This window comes from Bufo bufo, chromosome 3 (assembly GCF_905171765.1).
Source record: "Bufo bufo chromosome 3, aBufBuf1.1, whole genome shotgun sequence".
In the NCBI taxonomy this organism is placed as follows: domain Eukaryota; kingdom Metazoa; phylum Chordata; class Amphibia; order Anura; family Bufonidae; genus Bufo; species Bufo bufo.
This window is the reverse complement of record NC_053391.1, coordinates 124,571,698-124,594,846: the sequence shown is the minus strand read 5'-3', so window position 1 is coordinate 124,594,846 and position 23,149 is coordinate 124,571,698. Positions and strand designations below refer to the sequence as shown.

Sequence of the window (23,149 nt, the reverse complement as noted above, 5' to 3'; positions counted from 1 at the left end):
CTTGAGGCAGATGATTCCGGCAGGCAGTTCCGTCACATTTTGTCATCCTGTATACATTTTTTTTGCATTTTTTAAAGGTCTGCGCATGCGCAGACGGGAAAGCCGAGTCCGTTTTGCCGGGACACTTAATGCCGGATCCAGCACTAATACACTTCAATGTAAATTATGTGATCGGTATTTTTGGCCGGAGAGAGAACTGCATCATGCTGCGGTATTTTCTCCGTCCAAAAAACGTAAGAGGGACTGAACTGACGCATCCTGAACAAATCGCTCTCCATTCAGAATGCATTAGGATAAAGCTGATCAGTTTTTTTCCGGTATTGAGCTCCTGTGACGGAACTTAATACCGGAAAACAAAAACGCTAGTGTGAAAGTACCCTTAGAGCGCATTCAAACGCTGCGGATTTTGTTGCAGTTTTTTGTTCAGTGGCAAGCATATGGATTTCTGCTAGCCCCCTTCAGGTGGATGGAAATGATTTTTCCATCATGGAATTTCCGCAAGTGAAAATCTGTTCCATTCATCTGTATAAGGTTTGCAGAAATCCAGTGAATAAAACTGACTTTCAGTAAAAAATTGTGCAACAAAATCTACAGTTTGTGAAGGCGCCCTAATTGTAATGTGTAATGTCTGGTATTGCAGCTCAGCTTTTTTAAGTGAATGAGGTTTAGCTGCCGTGTGTGTGTGTGTGTGTGTGTGTATATATATATATATATATATATATATATATATATATATACACACACACACACACACACACACACACACACACACACACACACACACACACACACACACACACGTATATAAATCTGAGAGGGTCGGGAGGACGTTTCTGCGTAATGGGTGAAGATTAAAAAAAAATTTTTACACTATCCACTGCCATCTGCTTACTGTACAGACAAATTATAATTATATATATTATAATTTGTCTGTACAGTAAGCAGATGGCAGTGGATTGTGTCCTCTGTTATTGGGGACATGTTCTCCACCACTTCCCCTCTAGATATGACTTGCGTGTAATACTTGTCATGCAGTTCAGCGAGGTTATCCGATGACCGTCTGCTGGGAATATACTCTGCGCTCCTATTGCTTGCTCGTCCACTTCCTTGTAAATGATTAGCTTTCCTACAATCCAACAGCGTGCTGTATTCTGTAATCTTATCTCCACAGACATTTCAGCATCCTTATGGGAAATCATATGATTCTCATCCTTGTACAGGCTGATTTCATTACAGGGATAATACTGGGCTGCATTCACACGACAGTGAAAAATGATGTCTGTTAAAAACTGCAAAATGATCCGTTTTCCTTTCTGAGAAACGGGCATTAAAAACAGTCCCCATCAATCTTATGGGGGCTGTCTGTCCGTGGACATGTTTTTTGAGGTCTGATATTCGCTGGCTGTCAAAAAAAACTGCCATATCAATAACCCCAGAGACTTTTTCATTTTTCTTTAAACGGATTTGTGAAGGCCATTTAAAAACGTCTGTTTTTCACTGTCATGTAAATGTAGACTTCTATTTATGCTTCAGTGTTTTCTTGCATATTTTAGGCTTTGTTTCCCAATTTTCGAAGTCAGGATAGGTCATCAATATTTGATAAGTGGGTCTCCATCTCCTGGCACCCCTTCAGGTCAGGTATTCGATGAGACGAGCGCTGCAGCCTTTTCACAGCTTACCAAGCACCGTGCCGTATATTGTACAGTGACTGTGATTTGCTATTCACTTGGATGAGACGGAGAAGCACAAAATTCATGTGACCAATGGACCTGACGTCCGAGAATGAGATTGACAGTGGTGCTGAGAGTCGGGCCCCAACGATTAGATATTAACGACCTATCCTCAGGAGACTAAACAGCTATACTCTATAGACTAAACCGCTATAAAAATGTAATGCAAAGGGCTCATGCACACAAGCATTTTTTTTATCTGATCCGCATTTTTTGTGGGTCAGATACGGACCCATTCACTGCCGCAAACCGTATGTCTGTTCCGTGGCCCTGCAAAACAATAGAAGGTCCTATTGTCTATTATTGGACAAGGATAGGACAGCTCTACAGAGGTCAGGACGTTCTGCTCCGTAAAATGCGGAAAGCACACGGCTGATTTCCAAGTTTTGCGGACCTCAAAACAGCCTATGGTCGTGTACATGTGCCCTTAATCTGATGGAAAAACTAATGGAGGTGTAAGCATAGCCACAATTGTTGTTGTCACGATTGTTATGCGGTATTTTATGTAGTTGTCTTTTTTCATGATGTAGGGTCATCATGGGCATTCCCAAGTAATTTTTTTCACCCACTTAAATCGTTAAGAGATAATAAGGTTGGGTGTTCCAGGGACTTGGACATAATATATGGTATTTACTCTGATTCACATTTTCTCATACTTTTTGTCACCTTCTTGGCTGGCCTTGATCTTACAGTATTCACCTAATGAGCTCTTTACATCCCCAATGAAAATGTTATCTGCTTACACCAGTGGCCAGCAACCTCTGGCAGGCCTACGCTTGTGAAACTACAACTCCCAGCATGTACAGTTTATTACTCCCTTTATAGCGCTGACATATTATACAGTGCTTTACAGATATATTCATTGCTTGCTGTGCCCAGTAGAACTCAGTCTAAATTCCTTAACAATATGTTTTTGGAGTGTGGGAGGAAATCGGAGACCCACACAAACACGTGGAGAACATACATATTCCCTGCAGATTCTGTCCTTGGTCAGATTCGAGCCTAGGACCTGAGAGCTGTAAGCTTGGGATTGTGTGACTCCCAGCAGTCTAACCCTGACAGCGTATTGCATTCACTAATGTGCATGGATAAAATTATTCTACCTTTCTTCAAGGGCCAGACTACGACCACCCATAATATTAAAACCACCTGGCTAGTATTGTGTAGATCTCTCTCATGCCACCACAGTTGCTTAGCTATTCTTGACGCAACCTTATAAGTGAATGGAGAATGGTAGCATTTGTAGTTGCAGTTTCACAACAGCTGGAGTGCCACAAGTTGCTAACCCCTGGCTTACACATCAGGGGCCATCTGTGCTCTTTGCAGTATATATGGACCACGTACACCGAACTCAGAGTAAGGGTCCATTCACACATCTGCAAAATGGGTCCGGATCCGTTCCGCAACATTGCGAAACGGATCCGGACCCATTCATTTTCAATAGAGCCGCAAAAGATGCGGACAGCACACAGTGTGCAGTCCACATCCGCACTTTCGTTCCGCATCGGCTCTTGCGTATTTTCAAAAAAATAGAACATGTCCTATTCTTGTCCGCAGACACGGACAAGAAAAGGCATTTCTATTTAAAGTGCCGGCCATGTGCGGTCCGCAAAATGCAGAACGCACATGGTAGGTGTCTGTGTTTTGCTGATCCGCAATTTGCGGCCCGCAAAACACTTGTGGACGTGTGAATGGACCCTTACCATGTACACTGCTGTATTCAGATCAGTTTATTATGAGACCGGTTCTATAAACTTTGTTGTTGTTTTTTTGCTCTGTACTTCTGCACAGGATCTAGAGCAGAAGCTGCTGGAAGCTCAGAGAAAAGAACATGGCCTTCAGAACCAGCTGTCCCAACTTACTGAAGAGAACCAGAAACTCTTGGTCCAAATGACAGAGACAAAATCCCAGGGAGGTAGGGTTTTATCATTAAATATTTTTTAATATACAATATTATTAATAAAGCAGGAAAACGACTGTCAAAGGCTGATACAAAAAGGAGATGCGTTATGTTGACATGCATGTGTCCACTGCAGTCAGTTAGTGGCCACAGTGGTGACTTCAGTTATGTCTCTGTTTAGGAGTGACATGGTATGTAAACACATGACCACTGCAGCCAGTCACTGCCTGTGGCAAATGTCTGCAGTGGTCACATCCAGTGTCAGGATAACATCTGTGGAGCTGGATAAATGGAGACTGGTGATGGGTTTGGGTGCAAGGGTTGTTAAAGTTCCAAAGAGCAAGATTCACAGACCATTGCCGGCAGTATTGGCACCATTACGGTACGTGTTAAAGATACCAGTTCTGTCAACGGCAACATGTTGACAGCTTCCAGCTAAAAGTTTTATTACTCTGCAATACATTTTTGTCTGCAGATTTCTGTCATCTGTAAAGACGTTAGGTTTTCAGTGTGCAGTTAAGCTCATGATGGTTCTAGAGCCAGCAAACAATATCCTAAAGAAGCATCACACCCAAAATGTGGCCTAGTAAAGCATTGCTGTAAACCAGTAGAGGACATGATGAAATCTACGTTTTGTGGAACCTGAACTGATTGATCCACAAGGGCAGACACATGTAAACACAGCAGCAATTTATTTTTGCATGCCCCTTTTAAGATCTTTTAGTGCTCCCTTGAGAGTGGTTGCAGCACATTTACTTGCTTCATAGTTTATACTATCTATATAAAGAATCAGTGCAGCCATTGAAATGAATGGGCTCCCAGCGCAACTGGCAAGTTTATATGACTCCAAATTTCCCAAAAATGTTGTCATGTTGGATTTTTTTTTTTTGTGATTCCACAGTGGTGGGAACTTGTGAGATGTGCTATGATCCCATTTAATGTAATGCCTGAACTGCTACATGTAAATCTCTGGTCATGCGATGGGTGTCTCTGTCAAGGTACTGTGGAGCCCCATCCTTCAGCTGCCCGTGCAACACGACAGAAGTCATCTGATGTGGTCAAATGTGATCATTTTGGCCAACCATGTTTTGTTAAAAACAATTGTATGCCATGAGCTGAATTCAGCCGATCATTTGCCATCTTTTCAAAGTCTAGAGGGGTCTTAACTTGCCCCCTGATCATCCAGTTTGGTCTACTATATTCATGGTGGGATCATTTCATGAATGGTCCCATGGGGGAACGATCTTCTGGTTGATACTTTTCTTAACCGTATAGCGAGCTTCACTCACCAGTCTTCATTTCTAGGATCTACATGCAGCCGTACATATATTATTATTATTTTTTTTTTTTGTTGTCTGTCCATGTGAATATCAGAATTGTTGGTCAACTGGATAACTAATTGGATGTGTTCCCTTCTTAAGAATGTGCAGCAAGGGAAGAGCGAGATCTGATGCTCAAGTTGAAAGTAGTTGTGGACAGACAGAGGGACGAAATCCGATCCTTGACACATGAGATCCAGCAGAAGAACAGAGACACAGAAGCGGTAAGAGCCTAATTAAGACTTCACTCCAAGGTCTCTCATCTTCACTTTATAGACCACTTTGTGGGTGTGCTCCTTCATGGGCGAGCCAGCGCTGTCGCTAATTATTTTCATTCTGCACATTTTAGCTTTGTAGTGACATTGCCACGCACTGAATCAGTGACATAAGTCATCATGGAATGTATTTATCTGGCTAATAAACACACGCACTTGTCATAATGTACACTTGGTATATGATGATCCGAATACGCTGTGACAATTAGGGTCAGGCTAATTGCAAAGACAAATATTCTCTAGCTTGACTAACAGGACAGTGAGAAGAGGTTTGATAGGTAGGACATGATGTAAATGATGTAGATCATTAGGATTAGTAGAACCGCCCGTGTCTTTGCAGACAACACTTAAAGGCCCCTTTACACAGGTCAGTTTTGAAGGCGATTGTCAGGAGGGGAAGCGTTCCTTCCCGACATGCACCTGCTCGTTTGCGGAGGAGACTGCTGCTATTACATGCAGCGATCTCCTCCACAGTGTGGGGAGGAGTGACCACTAATGCCATCACTCGTACCCATACAGACTCGTTGTTTGCCGGCGGCAGGTGCTGTTTACACAGCACGATCTGCTGCCCGCAAACAATGATTTTTGTGACTGTACTTTTACACCGCCAGATAATCGCTAACAAGCATTCCTATGAACACTTGTCAGCGATCATCTGACCAAGAATCGGCCCTTGTAAAGGGCCCTTTAGCTGTGAAGTGTAATACCGCAATGGATTAGAGTTTACAGGTTACAGATTTATTGTTTTGGCATCTATGTGGTAAAGCAGAGATTACATGTTTATTACAGTGGGAGAGCGGTCTGGGCAACAGCTTATCTTCTGCAGGAACAATGGATCAGACAAGGTGAAATCCTTCCTGCCTGATCCCATTTCTGGTTTTGCGCTACAAGAGATCCCCATTCACATAAGATCATCAGCCAATCCTGTCCAAATTGGCTGTCCTTTTTTAATACTGATGACCTATCCTCGGGATTTGTCATCAATATTAGATCGGCTGGGGTCCGACACCTGGCACCCCCGTTGATCAGCTAGTTGAAGAGAAGGCCACTCTTTAAGACCATGCTGTATGAGGTGAATATGGTGTAAGAGTATAAAAAGATGCGGTCTGTGTGCATTCCACATTTTTTTTTGCGGGTGCTTGAAAATAAATTGTGGCTCGGTCACACACAGATGACATGTGCTGTACTCCAGCTGTGAAAGTGAAGGCCCCTGGCTGCCCCGGTATTTGATGTAGATACAGCAAGGTGGAATCCTCCCCATACATAGTACACAAGGTGGAGGCAGTCTAGTGACGTGTTCACATGGCCATTTCCTCAGGCTGTTCCTGGCCTTCTCCACTAGGGTGCAGGACAGGATTCTGCAGACAGCAGAATCACCTGTATTTCTGCATTTGCATGGATGCATCCAGCTATTGTTCAGTGGATGCACCCACCAGGAAATTTCACTTTAAAGTCTAAGCCTATTTGACCCACACAAGTCAGTAGGCCTAGGTACACAAACATTTTTTTTTTCACGGATTCATGTTCTCGATCTGAGAATCTCACTGCTGAAAGGAGACAAAAAAACATGCAAAGGAGAAAATCACCTGTGGAGATTCCAGTCTGATACAGTCACATGCTGCTGACACTTCCCATGCAGTTCACAATTTTAGAAATGCATAAACAATTCTCTATATAAACACAGACTTCCTTTCCCAAGGTTTCTTAAGGATACAGCATGATGGCTATAACCCTTAAATCCTTCCATATCTGCCCTATGCACGTCTCCCTCTATGACTAGGACCAGTATCCAGAAATAAATGAGATCTATACATCGACCAATGTTCTTTCTCTATTTTTGTGGACTGGTACAATGAAAGCTCTGTTCACAAGATTTCAGCCAAAGAAAAAACCCAGAATAGTTTAGGCTTACTAACCAGTGCTAAATAACTTAAGTGAATGAAGTGTCCTAACTCAGGACTCTTGTCTATGACAAAGAGCTTCTCTAATGCTGGAGGACCCTGTGCATCCATGCATTACAAGGACAGCCCAGCAGTAATATTCAGAAGTGTGTAATGCATCATCTCTCCAGTGGTGGCACTGTGGGGATATTCAACACATGCTGCTGATCTTCATGCATAGATCGCTGGAAGCTCATCCATCCTTCTAACAAAAAGTGGTTTCCAAAGCAGACAACAGAAGTAAAGTAAAAATGAATATTCACTTTTGCAAGTGAAGGTCGCCATAAACCTTTGCTCTATACGCAAAGTTATTGGCCACCCGTTTAGCTAAAATTCTTCCTTCCATTATCCATGTGGACCAGGCCGGCTTCGTCCCGACCCGTAAGACCTGCTATAATACGAGGCGCCTACTAGGTATTTTACATCATGTTCATAAGAATGGGATTCCCGCGTTGGCCCTGGCCTTGGATGCCGAGAAGGCGTTCGATAGACTTCGTTGGTCGTTCGCCTTCTCGGTACTTAAACAAATCGGTTTCACTGGCCATATACTCACCGCCGTTAGAGCACTTTTATAGTAACCCTACGGCCATAACGTTTGCGAACGGGGCCTTGTCGGATGTGTTCGAGCTCACGAACGGCACCAGACAGGGTTGCCCCCTTTCTCCCCTTATTTTTATAATAGCCATGGAACCGTTGACCCAGGCGATTAGACAAGACGCCAATATAGCAGGGGTTACCGTGGGTGGTCGATCCCATGTCCTATCCTTATATGCGGATGATGTATGTCTAACCCTCGCAAACCCTGAAGAGTCCCTGTCGGCGGTTATGGCCCAAATTTCCCATTATGGTGACCTTTCGTACTACCACCTCAACTCCTCCAAAATGCAATCTCTACCTATTAACTTACCAGAAGCCTTGATGTTGAACCTTCGTAACACCTGGACTTTCGATTGGCAGCACCACAGCATTAAATACTTAGGCATCAACATGTCTCATACCCCGGCCCATTTGTATGCACTAAACTACGACACTCTCCTACTCTCTACAGAAAAGGAACTCATAGAGTTTGCTAAATTTGACGCCTCGTGGATGGGTAAGATCGCTACATTTTAAAATGTTTATCCTTCCTAAGTTTTTATATTTGTATCGCACCCTGCCTATAATCCTCCCGGAAAGGTTATTTTCCCGAGCACAATCACTACTCTTGGGAAGGAAAACACCCCAGGATTGCTCGTGACCTCATAACCAGGGAACGACGTATGGGAGGCTTAGCATTACCAGATCTAAAATTGTACTATATATCATCTTTGGTCTCCATGCTGAAGGGCTGGGCTCAGTTGTCTCAGGACCTACCTTGGGTTCATCTAGAAGCATCACAAGCCGCCGCATACTCCTTGTCGGAGCTGTTGAACTTACCATTTTGGAAGATTTCTACTCCTAAAAGCCTAGGCCCGACTGTGTTGGCATCGCTGAGGGCATGGTCTACATACCATGTGCTGGCAGATGCTGATGACCCCCCTACACCTGCCTCTCTTCTCTTCTCTCTGCTCTGGTCTCTACTTCCTCACTCTGATCTGTCACTATGGGTTTCGGCCAATATTCATACTGTGGGGGACCTATTAAACCAAGGGGTACTACAGCCGTTTCAATTGATATGTGAAAAATGTTCTATCCCGAGCAGGGAATTCTTTAAATATCTCCAGATCCGCAATTTGTTACAAGACCTGCAGCCATCCGGGGTAAACCTAGACAAGCTAGCCAAACTATATATCACGGGCAACATGAAGGGTTTGAAGCCCCTATATAATTCCATCCTTCAGCCGACGCATTTTAAACGCTCTCATCCTATGATCGCTTGGGAGAGGGACTTGAACTTGTCTATTTCTGAAGCGGATTGGTTGCAGACCCTCAGAATGATTCACAAACATCTGAAATGCACCTCCCAAGTAGAATCAGCTGTAAAAACAGTTCTTAGATGGTATTACACACCGGACAGATTGGCTCTTATGTATGCTCCTGTCTCTAACTTATGCTGGAGAGGTTGCGATTGCAGAGGCACCTTGTTCCATATTTTGTGGAAATGCCCTAGAATTCAAGTATATTGGTCTGCTTGCCGAGACCTGTTGGACCGGATTATACCTTTTTGAGGCAACCTGGTCTGCGCAACTGGTCCTTCTATTTATAGGAGTTGATATCCTGCCAGCCCGTATGAGGGCTTTGTTCTGCATATATTGTGTAATGGCAAAATTGTTACTGTTACGGAAATAGAAGACCCCTGACATTCCAGATCTATCTGAATTAGTATCTGCACTTAACACCACTTACTCTTATGAGAAGGTTATTGCTATGGGCGGAGAGGGATATAGTAGATTTCGGCTAAACTGCAGCCCCTGGTCGAGTTTCCCATATGGTTCCCCGCCTTAGAACCTCCACAGACCTTCCTCCTTTTTTGTCCTAAGCCAACTCCCCAAAAGTAACAAGTTTAGAAGTGTGGGCTTTTGCCATTGGTCTCCTTAGACTTGACATAGGCAGCCACTTTCCTCAGCACAACTAACACTCTTTCTTCACAGGCATCACAAGTTAATAATACTCTTAAAGGGTTCTCCGCACAGGAGCACCTCTTTGGTTACTGTTACTAAGATATTATGTATTTTTTTTTGTACCTTGTGCATTGGGTATGCCGATATATCCTTGTAATTGTCAAACTACAATAAAAACTATTGAAACGAGAGACCATCTAGGACAGGAAACAGGAACTTTCGTGGAGAGCTCTTAAGGAGGGGCTTTGCCCCTATACCACCAGTTCCTGTTTCCTGTCCTATGGATAGGACGTCTATGTGGAGAGCTAGGATCAGGCTGCAGGAGTCCCTGAGGTGCAAAATTTATTGGGGTTACCTGGTGCAGCATAAGACTCCACTAGGAGCCGCCTGCTAAGTCTGGGGCCAATCCTTCTGGGTCCTGGATGTGTTCTGTCGGGCTTGTGTTCCTCGGCAATCCCAGCATAACCGGGAGGAGGTGCTGGCACGCTGGATCCTCCTGGCGGTGTTCAGGAGGTCCGGGGCCTTTTCCTCTGCCTTCCCCCTGGCCTGGAGCAACTTACAGAGGCAGGGGGCGGTTTTCTCGGCGTGCTCTGAGCGTCCCGCAACTTCCGGTATTTGGAACGCATGTGGCTACTGTGAAGGAGCGTTCCGGAAGTAAGGGGAGGGACATCCCCTGCTGCAAGGGAACGGCAGCAGGGACCCGACCTAGGGTATTTAAACCCTTCAGCGCACGGTCAGAAGGATCCCAGCCAGCCTGCAAGCATCTGTGGATCCACTTATGGAAAACGCTATATCCCTGTCTGGTACCATGGAGGAACAGGGGAGTCAGCGCGCTGATGTCCAGGAGGGTCAGGACGCCACACCGGTATTCCTGGTGGGGTAAGGGGGTCAATCCCCGCCTTCAGTGTCTGATAGGGGCTTATTCTCATTTTATTTTTAGATTATCAAAGAGGGCCCTAGGAAAGCTAGCACTAAATCTGAACTAAGAGTGTGCTGTATGCAAGAAAAAATTCGCTCCTTCCTGGTTTAAGTTATGTCAGCATTGTGTGAACAAGGTGGTAGAGGAGGAATCCCCGTCACTAACTTCAGAGTATCATAGATATTGGTAAATCGGAAGTTTCCAATTCAACGACAATGTTTAAAAAGTGCCTCCCTTCCTCAGCCTCGGGCAAGCAGGGTCACTCTAATATTGTATCCGATTCAGAGTCTTCAGATGAGAATGAGCAAGGAGAGATCCTAGAAGATTCAAACTCTTCCTCAGATGAAGAAACCACGGGTAGACCGTTATTTTCCCCTGAGGATACGGATTCTCTGCTCAAGGCTATTAGAGCCACTATGAAGGTGGATGAATCTAGGGAACAAAAATCTATTCAAAAAAATAATAAGCTTTGCTCTATTCTGTGCCAGGGAGATTTCCTTTCTGGGTCTGTTTTGGACAACCTTTTAGAAAAGGCCTCTGACAACAAAAAAGTCTTTCCTGTTTCCAGACTCCCTAAAAGACAACAGAAACATTTTCAATAGAACAGACAAAAGCTGAATAATTGGAAGGAAAACCGAGGTAGGAAGGATAAGGGATTCCTCTTTAATACCCAGTCCACTTCAGGGCCCAAGGCTGGTCAACAATGACTGTTACTGTCCCGTGGGGGGAAGACTTTCTCTCTTTTCTCAGGCTTGGGAAAAAATCTTGTCAAGTCCTTGGATTATTGGTATTATAAAAGACGGGTTTCGTCTAGAGTTTCTCTCCCCCACCGGAAAGATAAAAAATTACAAATCTGGTTCCAAATTCTGTAAGAGACTTAGCACTAAGACAATAAGTTTTTTCCCTTTTAAAGAAAAAGGTTCTTGTTCATGTTCCAAACTCAGAGAAGGGGAGGGTTTTTTATTCGTCCCTTTTTCTTGTACTCTAGCCAGACGATCATTCAAAATGATTATAAACCTGAGAGACTTAAATCAGTACCTAACATACAAAAAATTCTGAATGGAATCCGTACAGTCTGCAATAAAACATCTCTTCATAAACTGTCATGGAGACCATAGACATAAAGGGTGCCTATTATCACATCCCAATTCATGCAGATTTTCAAAAATATCTCAGAGTGGCGGTGTCTATGGGAGGCCAAGTTCATCATTTACAATACAGAGCACTTCCGTTTGGAATATCTCAGGCCCCCAGGCTTTTTACCAAACTGATGGCAGAGGTTATGGCCCAAATAAGGGAAAGAGACATTCTGGTTATTCCTTATTTGGACGGTCTTCTAGTGGTGGCAGAATCGGAAGACCTTCTAACCTCTCGTCTTCTAGAAGTAATAGAAATTCTAGCAAAGCTAGGGTGGCAGATAATCTGGGAAAAGTCAAACCTGACCCCTTCCCAAAAATGTGTGTTTCTAGGACTGATTCTGGATTCTGTGAAGCAACGTTGCATCCTCCCTCAGCACAAGATATCCCAAATAAGAGAAGAAGTGCGGTCCCTGGTAGTTCTATTTTTTGAGGCTATCAGGCAAGGGATGACAGAATGACCTCCACGATACCTGCTGTCAGTTGGGCCCTGTTTTACTCCAGGACGCTTTAATGGCAGATTCTAAAAGAGTGGCAGGGATCATTGTCCCCGTTGGATGCCCCACTTCCTCTCACCCCTCAGGTGATACAATCCTCAACCTGGTGGCTGGAACCTTCAAATCTGACTCGGGGCCTCCCTTGGGATCTACAGGAGCAAATAACCATCACCACGGATGCCAGTCTAAGCGGGTGGGGGGCTTATTGTCAGTGTGGGATTTGGCAGGGGGTGTGGAGTTCAACAGAGTCAGGATTCTCAGAATATGAGGGAGAGCTGTTCTGTTGGCCTTAAGAGAATTCCTACCCAAAATACGAGGAAAGGGAGTAAAAATCTTCAGACAGTGCCACGCTGGTATCCTACCTAAACCGGCAAGGAGGGACAAGGTCAGAAAATCTTATGTCCTTAGCCGCAGACATTTTTTCTCTAATCATTCCTTATTTTCCTTTCATCAAGGCAGTACACTTAAAGGGAACAGAAAACAAGGTGGCAGATTATCTAAGCAGAAACCATTTGGATCAGGGAGAATGGTGTTTAAACCAAGAAGTCTTCAGTCAGATAGTTCAGCTGTGGAGCCAACCTCAAGTAGACCTTTTTGCAACCAGACAGAACAAAAAATACAACCTATTCTTTTCTCTAAATCCGAAAGATGGACGCCTTCTCTCTTCCATGGCCAGATCAGCTTCTGTATGCCTTGCCTCCTCTAAGGCTGGGTTCACACGGGCGTTGCAGGAAAATGTGCGGGTGCGTTGCGGGAACACCCGCGATTTTTCCGCGCGAGTGCAAAACATTGTAATGCGTTTTGCACTCGCGTGAGAAAAATCGCGCATGTTTGGTACCCAAACCCGAACTTTTTCACAGAAGTTCGGGCTTGGGATCTGTGTTCTGTAGATTGTATTATTTCCCCTTATAACATAGTTATAAGGGAAAATAATTGCATTCTGAATACAGAATGCATAGTAAACTAGCGCTGGAGGGGTTAAAAAATAAATAAAAATAATTTAACTCCCCTTAGTCCACTTGATCGCGTAGCCCGGCATCTCCTTCTGTCTCCTTTGCTGAACAGGACCTGTGGTGAGCATTAAATACAGGTAAAGGACTTTTGGTGACGTCACTCCGGTCATCACATGATCCATCACCATGGTAAAAGATCATGTGATGACCGGAGTGACGTCACCAAAGGTCCTTTACCTGTAATTAATGCTCACCACAGGTCCTGTTCAGCAAATAAGACAGAAGGAGATGCCGGGCTACGCGATCAAGTGGACTAAGGTGAGTTAAATTATTATTTTATTTTTTTAACCCCTCCAGCGCTAGTTTACTAACCATGTTATAAGGGAAAATAATAATGATCGGGTCTCCATCCCGATCGTCTCCTAGCAACCGTGCGTGAAAATCGCACCGCATCCGCACTTGCTTGCGGATGCTCGCGATTTTCACGCAACCCCAATCACTTCTATGAGGCCTGCGTTGCGTGAAAAACGCAGAATATAGAGCATGCTGCGATTTTCACGCAATGCACAAGTGATGCGTGAAAATCACCACTCATGTAAACAGCCCCATAGAAATGAATGGGTCGGTATTCAGTGCGGGTGCAATACGTTCACCTACCGCATTGCACCCGCGCGGAAATCTCGCCCGTGTGAACGCAGCCTAAGACGTCTTGCGAGGGTATTACAGAAGCTGAGGCAGGAACAGACGAGGCTCATTCTAATCGCCCCTTTCTGGCCAAGGAGAACGTGGTTCACTTGGTTCAGGAAGCTATTACTTGCAGATCCCTGGATTTGTCCGGACAGGCAGGATCTGTTGTTTCAGGGTCCTGTCTTCCATCCGGAAGTGAGAAACCTTCATCTAACAGCCTGGTATTTGAAGGGGAAATCCTAAAGCGTAAGGGTCTATCTAAGGAAGTTATATATATATATACCCTTTTATCATGTAGGGAAGAAGTAACCTCTACGATTTACCTCAGAGGATGGAAGACCTTCTTAAATTTTTCTAAAGTCCCGGTCGATCCCTTGAATTCTCCTATGTCAAAATTTTTTGATTTTTTTTTACAAAAGGGTCTTGATAAGAACCTAAGACTTGGCACCCTTAAAGTTTACGTTTTTGCCCTTAGTGCTTTCTTTGATTTCCCTGTTGCCAATCATCCATGGATTAGGAGGTTCTTTAAAGCAGTGATCAGATCTTCCGTTCCCCCATGGGATCTTAATCTAGTTTTGTCTAGAATGCTGGAGACTTCTGCAGGATTTATCTATTAAAACATTGTCTTTCAAAACTGCTTTTCTGGTGGCTATCACCTCTGCCAGGCATGTGGGTGAGATTTCTTTTCAGCCTCTCCTCCTTGGGCCTCATGTACACGATCATTGTGTGTTTTGTGGTCCGTAAATTGCGGATCCGCAAAACACGGATGGCGTCCGTGTGCGTTTCGCAATTTGCAGAACAGCACGGACAGCCATTGATATAACTGCTTATTCTTGTCCGCAAAACGAACAAGAATAGGACAGGTTATATTTTTTTGGCGGACCACAGAACGGAGCAACAGATGCGGACAGCACACGAAGTGTGTTTGTGTTAGAAAAAAAAGAGTTTGAGTTAGATGTGTTTTAGAACAAGTTCTCGCAATTAACTGGTGGTATAGGGGCAGAGCCCCTCCTTAAAGGATAACTGTAATTATTTTTAATTTTTTTGCTAAAGTGTAGGGCAAGTGATGGGTAACAATTTTGCAATAGACTTTATTTAGCCAAAACGTTTATTTTTGGTAGCTGAAATGGCCCTTAGCAGCACCCTTCAAAAGAGCGTTGCTAAGGGCCATCCGTCTCCTATTAGCAAAGGGGAGACTGGCTGTGCAGACGCTATGCTTCAGCCTCCCGTGCTTCCCTGTGAGACAGAAGGCTGGGCACAGGAGTCTTAGGAGTTAAAATTACATTTATATTCCCCCTAATGCCTAAGACTCCTGTGCCCATCCTTCTGTCTCCCAGGGAAGCACGAGGCAGAAGCACAGCGTCTGGCTGCACAGCCCGTCTTTTCTAATGGACGGGTGGCGGTTAGCAACGCTCTTTTGAAGCTGCTAAGGGCCATTTCAGCCCCAGTTTTCTACCAAAAATAAAAGTTTTGGCTAAATAAAGTCTATTGCAAAATTGTTACCTATCACTTGCCCTACACTTTAGCAAAGAAAAATAATAATAATATGACCGTTATCCTTTAAGAGCTCTCCACGAAAGTTCCTGTCCTGGATGAAGGCGGTCTCTCAAGGGTGTGGTCATGGGTGTAAGGGAAATAGCACCTATAATGACTATAGATAGCATCCTCTGTTGAAGCACTAGTAAGGACTTTCTCCCTGAGAAGCACGTGGCCCTGTCATCCTGCCTGGCAGCATGTATGCTATTTAAATGGCTACAGGATAAGTTTATTGCCACCTACCCATGTGAGACAAGCAGTCTAAAAACAGAGCAAAGGTTTATGGCGACCTTCTGACCCTGGGTGCAATAGATGGAGATTAGGTTTCGGTTTAAAGCTTCTCTTGGAACATTCAGTTTAGAAGAGCACCTGTCACCTGCTATCTGTTCTGTATGCATTATTTATACAGTATAGCAGTATGTAGTGCCGGCTGCCCATTTCTAGAACCAGTGTGTCATGGTGAGAGGCGTACACCACAGTTTATGTGGCCCTCTGCTGTCAGCTTCTTTAAGGATGCTTATATTACCTTGTTTTATAGGACATAAAGGTGATAAGCTGGATGGATGGTTGTCAGCATGACCGTTCTGTGACTCACACACAAGTGACAGATATATATGGGAAAACCCCAGTACGTGTGAGGACATGAATTCTAGTTTTCCTTGTTGTTAATGTTTGTTTATGAAAGTGTTTTTATTTTATTTTATCTTTTTAAGCATTATGTACATGTTTGTTAACCCTTAAAGGAGCAAGGTGTTTAGGCCCTTGATGCCGAGAGCATAATGCACCATTTGGAGGGCTGGGATTGGGTTCATTTCTGTTTTGATTCTTCTTTGTATTGCTTTGTTCTGTGTGTAATGTGTTTGGGTTTTGCTCGCAAAAATGATTGATCTCTCAGCCGCATGCCTAAGACACATCGGTGGGAGTTGGTCAGCGGAGACCCTCACTGGTGTCGCCGATGAGCCTGTCCACATTGTAAGTGCGTGTCTAAAAAGCTAACTATAACCTGCTTGCTCATGACATCCCCATTCCTTGTCCCTGTATATAAATACCCCCAACGTTCTGCAGATGCATCCAGACCACAGACAGAAGCAGTGTCCTGCTCAGTGGGGCTGAATAACAACATGGCTGCAGGTTTGGATATAGGAGCCTCTTGACCTGTTCTGCTTCTTTACAGCTATTATTATGCTTCCTATAGCTAATTTATGGTCGCTGTGTGTGGCTGACGTTGAGTTCCTCTTGCATTACAGCTACAGGAGCAGCTGAACCGCTTCATGAATATGAATGAAGACTTGAGACGCAAAGTCTCTGTTGTCCATGCTCAGCTTAAAAGCTCCCTGCAGAGGAAGACCGACCTGGAGAACCTGCTGCAAGAAAGACAGAAGGAGATAGATGCCATGTTACAGAGGCTCTCTGTATCGCAAGCTGTCCCCGATAAAAATATGGTATGTGCTGGTACCGAGCGACAGCCTGTTGTAAATCAGACGGTAGAATTGCACATTGTGATGGGAAATTGTAGTCATGCCCAGTATAAAGCCATATGGAAATTTCAGTTCTATATTACATATCCCTCAAATGCAATAAGGCGTCTCAAGGAGAATAAGGAGTTCTCAGTGTTTATAATATTGATGACCTTTCCTCAGGATAGGTCATCAATATCAGATCGGTAGGCGTCCGACACCCGGCCTGAGGATAGGTCATCAATATCAAAAGCCCAGAGAACCCCTTTAAATACTGGTTTATTTCCCTGAATAAGAGAAACAAATGTGTCTTGCGGGTATGATACCTTTTTAATGACTAACAAAAATAGAAGGAACGATGTTACATAGCATCTCTTCATCAGGCATAATATACCAAAGGGTCTGAAGAAACACCACCGTATATGCTAAAGAGCAGAGACATGGTGTGATAAATGGACATTTGAGAAACAAGAGCTTGGAGAATGAGTCCTTAATTGGCTTACAGATAAGCGGTGTCTCTAAATTGATGTTATCTCAGGAATCTGTCAGGTGGAACATGTCTGTGTTGCAGGCAGCATGTTACAGAGCAGATTGATTTATATAGTTTTATAGGAAAAGACGCAGTATAATCTGTATTTTAGTACATAACAATCAAAATATCTCAATAGGGTATAGCACTGCATCGGCCGCAAAAATCCCAGGACTCGCCAAGTCCACAATACACCAACACCAAATGACACGGGCCACTTTCAGTTTCATATGAGCAGAATCGGCAGGAATATAAATGAGTGAAATGCAAGTTTACTGAATCTTTCCCCATAAAACTATATCAATCTGCTCAGCTCCTTCTGCTCTATAACATTCTGCCTGCAGACTGCACTGCATTTTCATGTTGACAGGTTCCCTTTAATTGTGTGGCAACGACACCTCATCCTTGCTTTAAAGGGAACCTGTCATCTTCAATTTAGCTATTAAACTTATCCTTTCTAAATCTTTATTGTGTTTTCCCAGTCATATAAATCCCAATTAGGATTAAATCTGCTGCCGATTTAACTAACTAACAATCTTTTCCTCACTTTCCGCCATCTATGCAAATGTGCATAATTCTTACGTCTCTCAGCCGAGAAGAGTCATATCTTCCCGGAGTCAAGCTCCTCAGCTCCGGCTCAGAAACGCCCCATATCGATGTAATCTCGCGCATGCGCATTATTCTTATCATTGAAAACGAGGTTGTGCTGGGATTGGAACACAACCACATGAGCTACATAGTACCCTGCGTAATGCTCAGTCCCTAATTCCTTCTGCAAATAAGATAAGAATTAGATTAGTTTCACACTAGCGGCAGGGGAGTCCGGCAGGCTGTTCCAGCAGGTGAACAGCCTGTCAGATCCGTCCTGCCACTAGTTCACGTGTGTCCCCGGACTGCTGCTCCGTCCCCATTGACTATAATGGGGGCGGAGTTCCGGCGGCAGCACGGCGAGAGGCAGCCGGACTAAAAGTACTGCATGTCGTAGTTTTGGTCCGGCTGCCTCTTGCCGGAACTCCGCCCCCATTATAGTCAGTACGCAGTCCGGGGGGCACACGTAAACTAGCGGCAGGGCGGATCCGACAGGCTGTTCACCCGCCGGAACAGCCTGCCGGAGGTCCGTGCCACTAGTGTGAAAGTACCCTAAGGAGCCACTTCCTCAACTAATAAGTAAGTTTGCCCTATCTCATAGCGATTTACCCGTGGTCCTGATACCCAGTAATGTGTCCGCATGACTTTCCTTTATTGCCTATATTTCACTCAATCTGCTGGGCAAGGGCAATTGCTCATGTACGTGATTTCAGATGCGATTTCGAGCGAAGATGCAGAATATTGGCTGTTAATCAAAGTCTAGGTGGAGCAAAATAGGCGCTGATGGTGTGAGGGGAAATAATGTATTATGCTAATGAGCATAACGGCAGTAAAGCTTTAGGGGGCGATATATTAGGATATGGGGGTCCAGAGAAGGTTATGGATGGATCGCATGAAACTCTCATGGTAGACAAGATTTAAGGTGCCTTTAGTTTAATATGTAAAAATTATAGTTTACTATGTAAAAACATGGTGACAGGTTCCCTTTAAGTTTCTGCCCTGTCCCAGGACATTTAGTGCAAAGAATAAGGTACACAACATTGGATGTAGAACATGTGACTGTCCCAGGAACCTTTATAGTCCTGATCTGTGTTGGGGATCGAGGTCTTGTTACACTAACCCTGATGAAGAGACCTAAGCTGTCTCCAAAGCTTACTATGTAACATCATTGCTTCTATTTTTAAGGCGCATTTCACTGCGCCAATGAGCAGACAATTACCAGGATGGAAGCATTCCTCCCAGACAATAGCCTGTGGAGGTGAAGCGCTGCATTTACATGCACAGATCACCTCCACTGTATGAGGACGAGTGATGGCTGCTGCTATCTCTTGTCCTCATACAGATTTATTCTTTCTGGGCAGCAGCAGATCCCTGCCTGGACATCACGATCTGCTGTCCAGAAACAATGATTTGAGGTGCCTTTAGGCCTCAAACACACGACCGGATCCATTTCTGCAGTCTGCAAATCTTGGATCCGCAGAACATTAATGCCAGCCATGTGCATCCCGCATTTCCCCCATCTGCAGGTCCTGCACTATGTTACAAATGCCTATTCTTGTCCGCAAAACAAGAATAGGCGGGGCCATGGAACAGATTTAACCCCTTCACGCATTTCGACGTACAGTCACATCCAAACTGCTTACCAGGGCTGTGACTCTATAAAGTGTCACAGCCCCGGAGTCAGGAATGGAGCCGCTACCATCAGCAGAGAGAGTCTGCTGCAACTTCCTAAATCTGTGCTGGCACCGATCTTGGCCGTTTAACCCCATAGATGCCGCAGTCAGTAGGCATCCATGGGGTTGGGAGGGAGGGAGGGAGCTTCCTCTGTCTTCCACCGGGCCGCTGCTGCTGCGATGTCCGGGCTCCCATGTACCTAAGGCTGATCTGACCCTGAGGGTCTGATCAGCCTTAGTGTAAGTATAGCACTGACTAAACAATGCCTTGCAATAGATGTATATTGCTATGCACTATATAGCCATAAGGCCCACTGGATCTTTAAGATTCAAATAGGTCTTGATTTAAAAAAAAAAAAAAAAAAAGTTAGTGTAAAATAAATAAAAAAATAAATAATTTAAATGAAAATAAAATAAAAATTGTCTTTTGTCATATCCGTTCATTTGTCATAAAAAAAACTACACCTAATTGGTATCGCCGCATCAGTAACGATCTGATCTATAAAACTATCATGTTTTACCAATCTCGCGCTGTGAACGCCATAAAAAAAAATAATGTAAAAAACAATGATGGAATTTCTGTTTTTGTCACCTGACCTCCACAAAAATATAAATAACAAGTGATCAAAAAGACATATATACCCCCAAATGATACCAATAAAAACCACAGCCCCTACCGCAAAAAACAAGCTCCCACACAGCTACATCGGTGAAAAAAAAAAACCACAAATGTGATTTTTTTTGATGAAAAAGTAGTAAAACATAAAAAAATATATAAATTTGGTATCACCATAACCGTATCAACCTAAAAAATAAAATGATCACTTCATATTTACTGTAAGAGGAACCCCATAAAAAAAACACTGACAGAATTGCCATTTCACCTCCACAAAAAATGTTATAAAAAGTGATCAAAAAGACATATATACCACAAAATGGTACCAAAGAAACCACGGCTCGCAAAAAACAAGCCCTCGCACAGCTACATTGGTTAAAAAAAATACAAATGTTATGGCCCCCTAAAAACAATTTCAGCAAATTACATGTTAGAAAATCCCGATGCCGCTCCTTCCCTTCTGAACGCTGCCATGTCCCCAAACAGTGGTTTACAACCACATATATGGTGTTGCCGTATTCAGGAAAAAATGCATAACAAATTGTGGGGTGCATTTTTTTTCCTGTTACCTCTTGTGAAAATAAAAAAAATTGGGGCTAAAGCAACATTCTATTGGAAATAAAAGTAATTTTTTTTCATTTTCACAGCCATGTGTTTCTAAATTCTTTGAAACACTTGTTGGGTCAAAGCATTCACTTCACTCATAGATTTATTCCTTGAGGGGTGTAGTTTGCAAAATGAGGTCACTTTCGGGGGTTTCTTTCTAGGTTTACCTGAGGGTCTCTTCAAATGTGACATGGCACTTGAAAACCATTCCAGCAAAATCTGCCCTCCATTAACAATATGGCGCTCTTTTCCTTCTGTGCCCTGCAGTGTGCCCATACAGCAGTTACGACCACATATGGGGTGTTTCAGTAAACTGCAGCATCAGGGTAATAAAGATTGAAGTTTGTTTGGCTGTTAACCCTTGTTGTGTTGCAGGAAAAATTTATCAAAATGGAAAATCTGCACAAAAAAATGAAATTTTAAAATTTCGCCTCCATTTTGCTTTAATTCTTGTGGAACACCTAAAGGGTTAATAAAGTTTGTAAAATCATGAAAAACTTGAGGGGTTTAGTTTCTAAAATGAGGTAATTTATTGGTTGTTTCCATTATGTAAGCTCCAAAAAGTTACTTCATAACTGAACTGGTCCTTTTAAAAAAACTGGGTTTTGGCAATTTTCTTAAAAACTTAAAAATGTGCTTCTAAACTTCCTGAAAAAATTAAATTACATTTAAAAAATGATGCAAACATAAAGTAGACATATGGGGAATATAAAGTAATATTTTATGAAGTATCACTATCCATCTCAAAAGTAGAGAAATTCTAATTTTGAAAATGGCAAATATTTCCTAATTTTCTGCGTATTTTGGATTTTTTTTGTGCATAAAGATTAAATGTATCAACTAAAATTCACCATTAACATAAAGTATGATGTGTCACAAGAAAACAATCTTAGAATGGCTTGGATTAGTAAAAGGGTGGGTCCGGCAATTGGTCCAAACTGTCTGCTGCTTGAAGGGGTTAAGGATGCGGACAACACAATCAAAAATGTGTATTGAATGCGGACCAAAAATACAGGCATGTGCATGAGGCCTTAATGAGAGGAATAATACCAGACTTTGTTCTCCTGCTTAAAGAAGCACTCCGTTCTTGTTGGACAACACTGACTGGGAGCCTATAATTCTATGATCTAATTTCTAGCGGGTCATAAGCTCAGTTATTGCATTACCGTATGTCTTCTGTAGTATTAAACAGGGGCAGACTGGGAACTTAAAGTGGCACTGGAAAAAATACTAAAAGTGGACCCTTTTTGTAGTTGGTTCCAAATTGATGGAAGGCAGGGCCAGCAATACCATATTGTGGCACATTATACCACCCCAACAGAGCTAAATACCACAGTCCATCACTAAATACTGCCAGCAGCACAAAATGCATTCCCAAAAACTTCCTCTGGCCTGCCATGAGGAGGGCCCAGGTGGCCCCCTAGGGCAGCAGCCCACCGGGAAATCTCCCTGTAAGGTCTATGGCCAATCTGCCCCTGGTATTCAAGCAGGGGTAACAGTAAAAATAAAAACGGAGTGCTTCTTTAAAGTGAATGTTCTGCTTAAACTTTTGACATCTCACTAAAACATGTCAGAATCTTTTGAAATCGGTGAGCTGAGGCCTCCACAGATTATTAAACGTTGCTTGCAATGAAATCATTGAGACTCAGTGAGAATTTACATGCAAAATCACGGAGGGTACAATAGGCTAAAAAGTTCTAAAGATCTTGTGAATAATGGAGTCTTCATCTCTGGGGCCGCCCTCTGAGGGCATCTGATATGTTGGAGCAGAAGGTAAATACTTTCTTGTTCTGGGCTCCAAAGCTGTGTACGTGTCCATCTACCTCACCCCCTCATGCACTGAGGTATGTACACTTGTCTCTTGTTTATGTACTCTACCAGTGGATCCACCTTTCACTCACTGCATTATAAACTGATCCTATTACACAAGCGTCCGTCTAGCATTGCGCCTTCAATTAAAACCTCTGGGTTTTTATAATTGGAAAGCAGTGATTCTCTGCTGCCATCTAGTGGTGGTAAACAAAAATGTAGCATGCAGGAAAAATAGAACATTGGGGAAGATTTATCAAGACCGCCGCTTTCTGCATTGCCAGAGGATGCCTCCTCATAAATTAGGCGCATTCTCCAACAGTCCGTGCGCCTAAACCCAAATCTACAACAGCTCAGAGTTGCAGTAGATTTCTTACTTAATTTACGCCAGAAAACTGACGTAAATGAAGATTAATTTGTCGGGCGGCTGGTCTCTCCA

General features: G+C 43.5%; 1 protein-coding gene across 2 annotated transcripts in view; it reads left to right on the top strand.

The window, feature by feature from the left end:
• Positions 1 to 23,149, top strand: part of LOC120994756 (Rab interacting lysosomal protein) — a 79,728-nt gene that overhangs the window by 29,474 nt on the left and 27,105 nt on the right. Inside the window, exons 2-4 of one of the 2 annotated variants that reach the window (XM_040423549.1) lie at positions 3,522 to 3,645; positions 5,052 to 5,173; positions 16,680 to 16,874. In XM_040423549.1, the coding sequence (XP_040279483.1) occupies positions 3,522 to 3,645; positions 5,052 to 5,173; positions 16,680 to 16,874 (441 nt within the window). The remainder of the gene's footprint in view (positions 1 to 3,521; positions 3,646 to 5,051; positions 5,174 to 16,679; positions 16,875 to 23,149) is intronic. The other variant, XM_040423550.1, reaches the window with a different exon arrangement.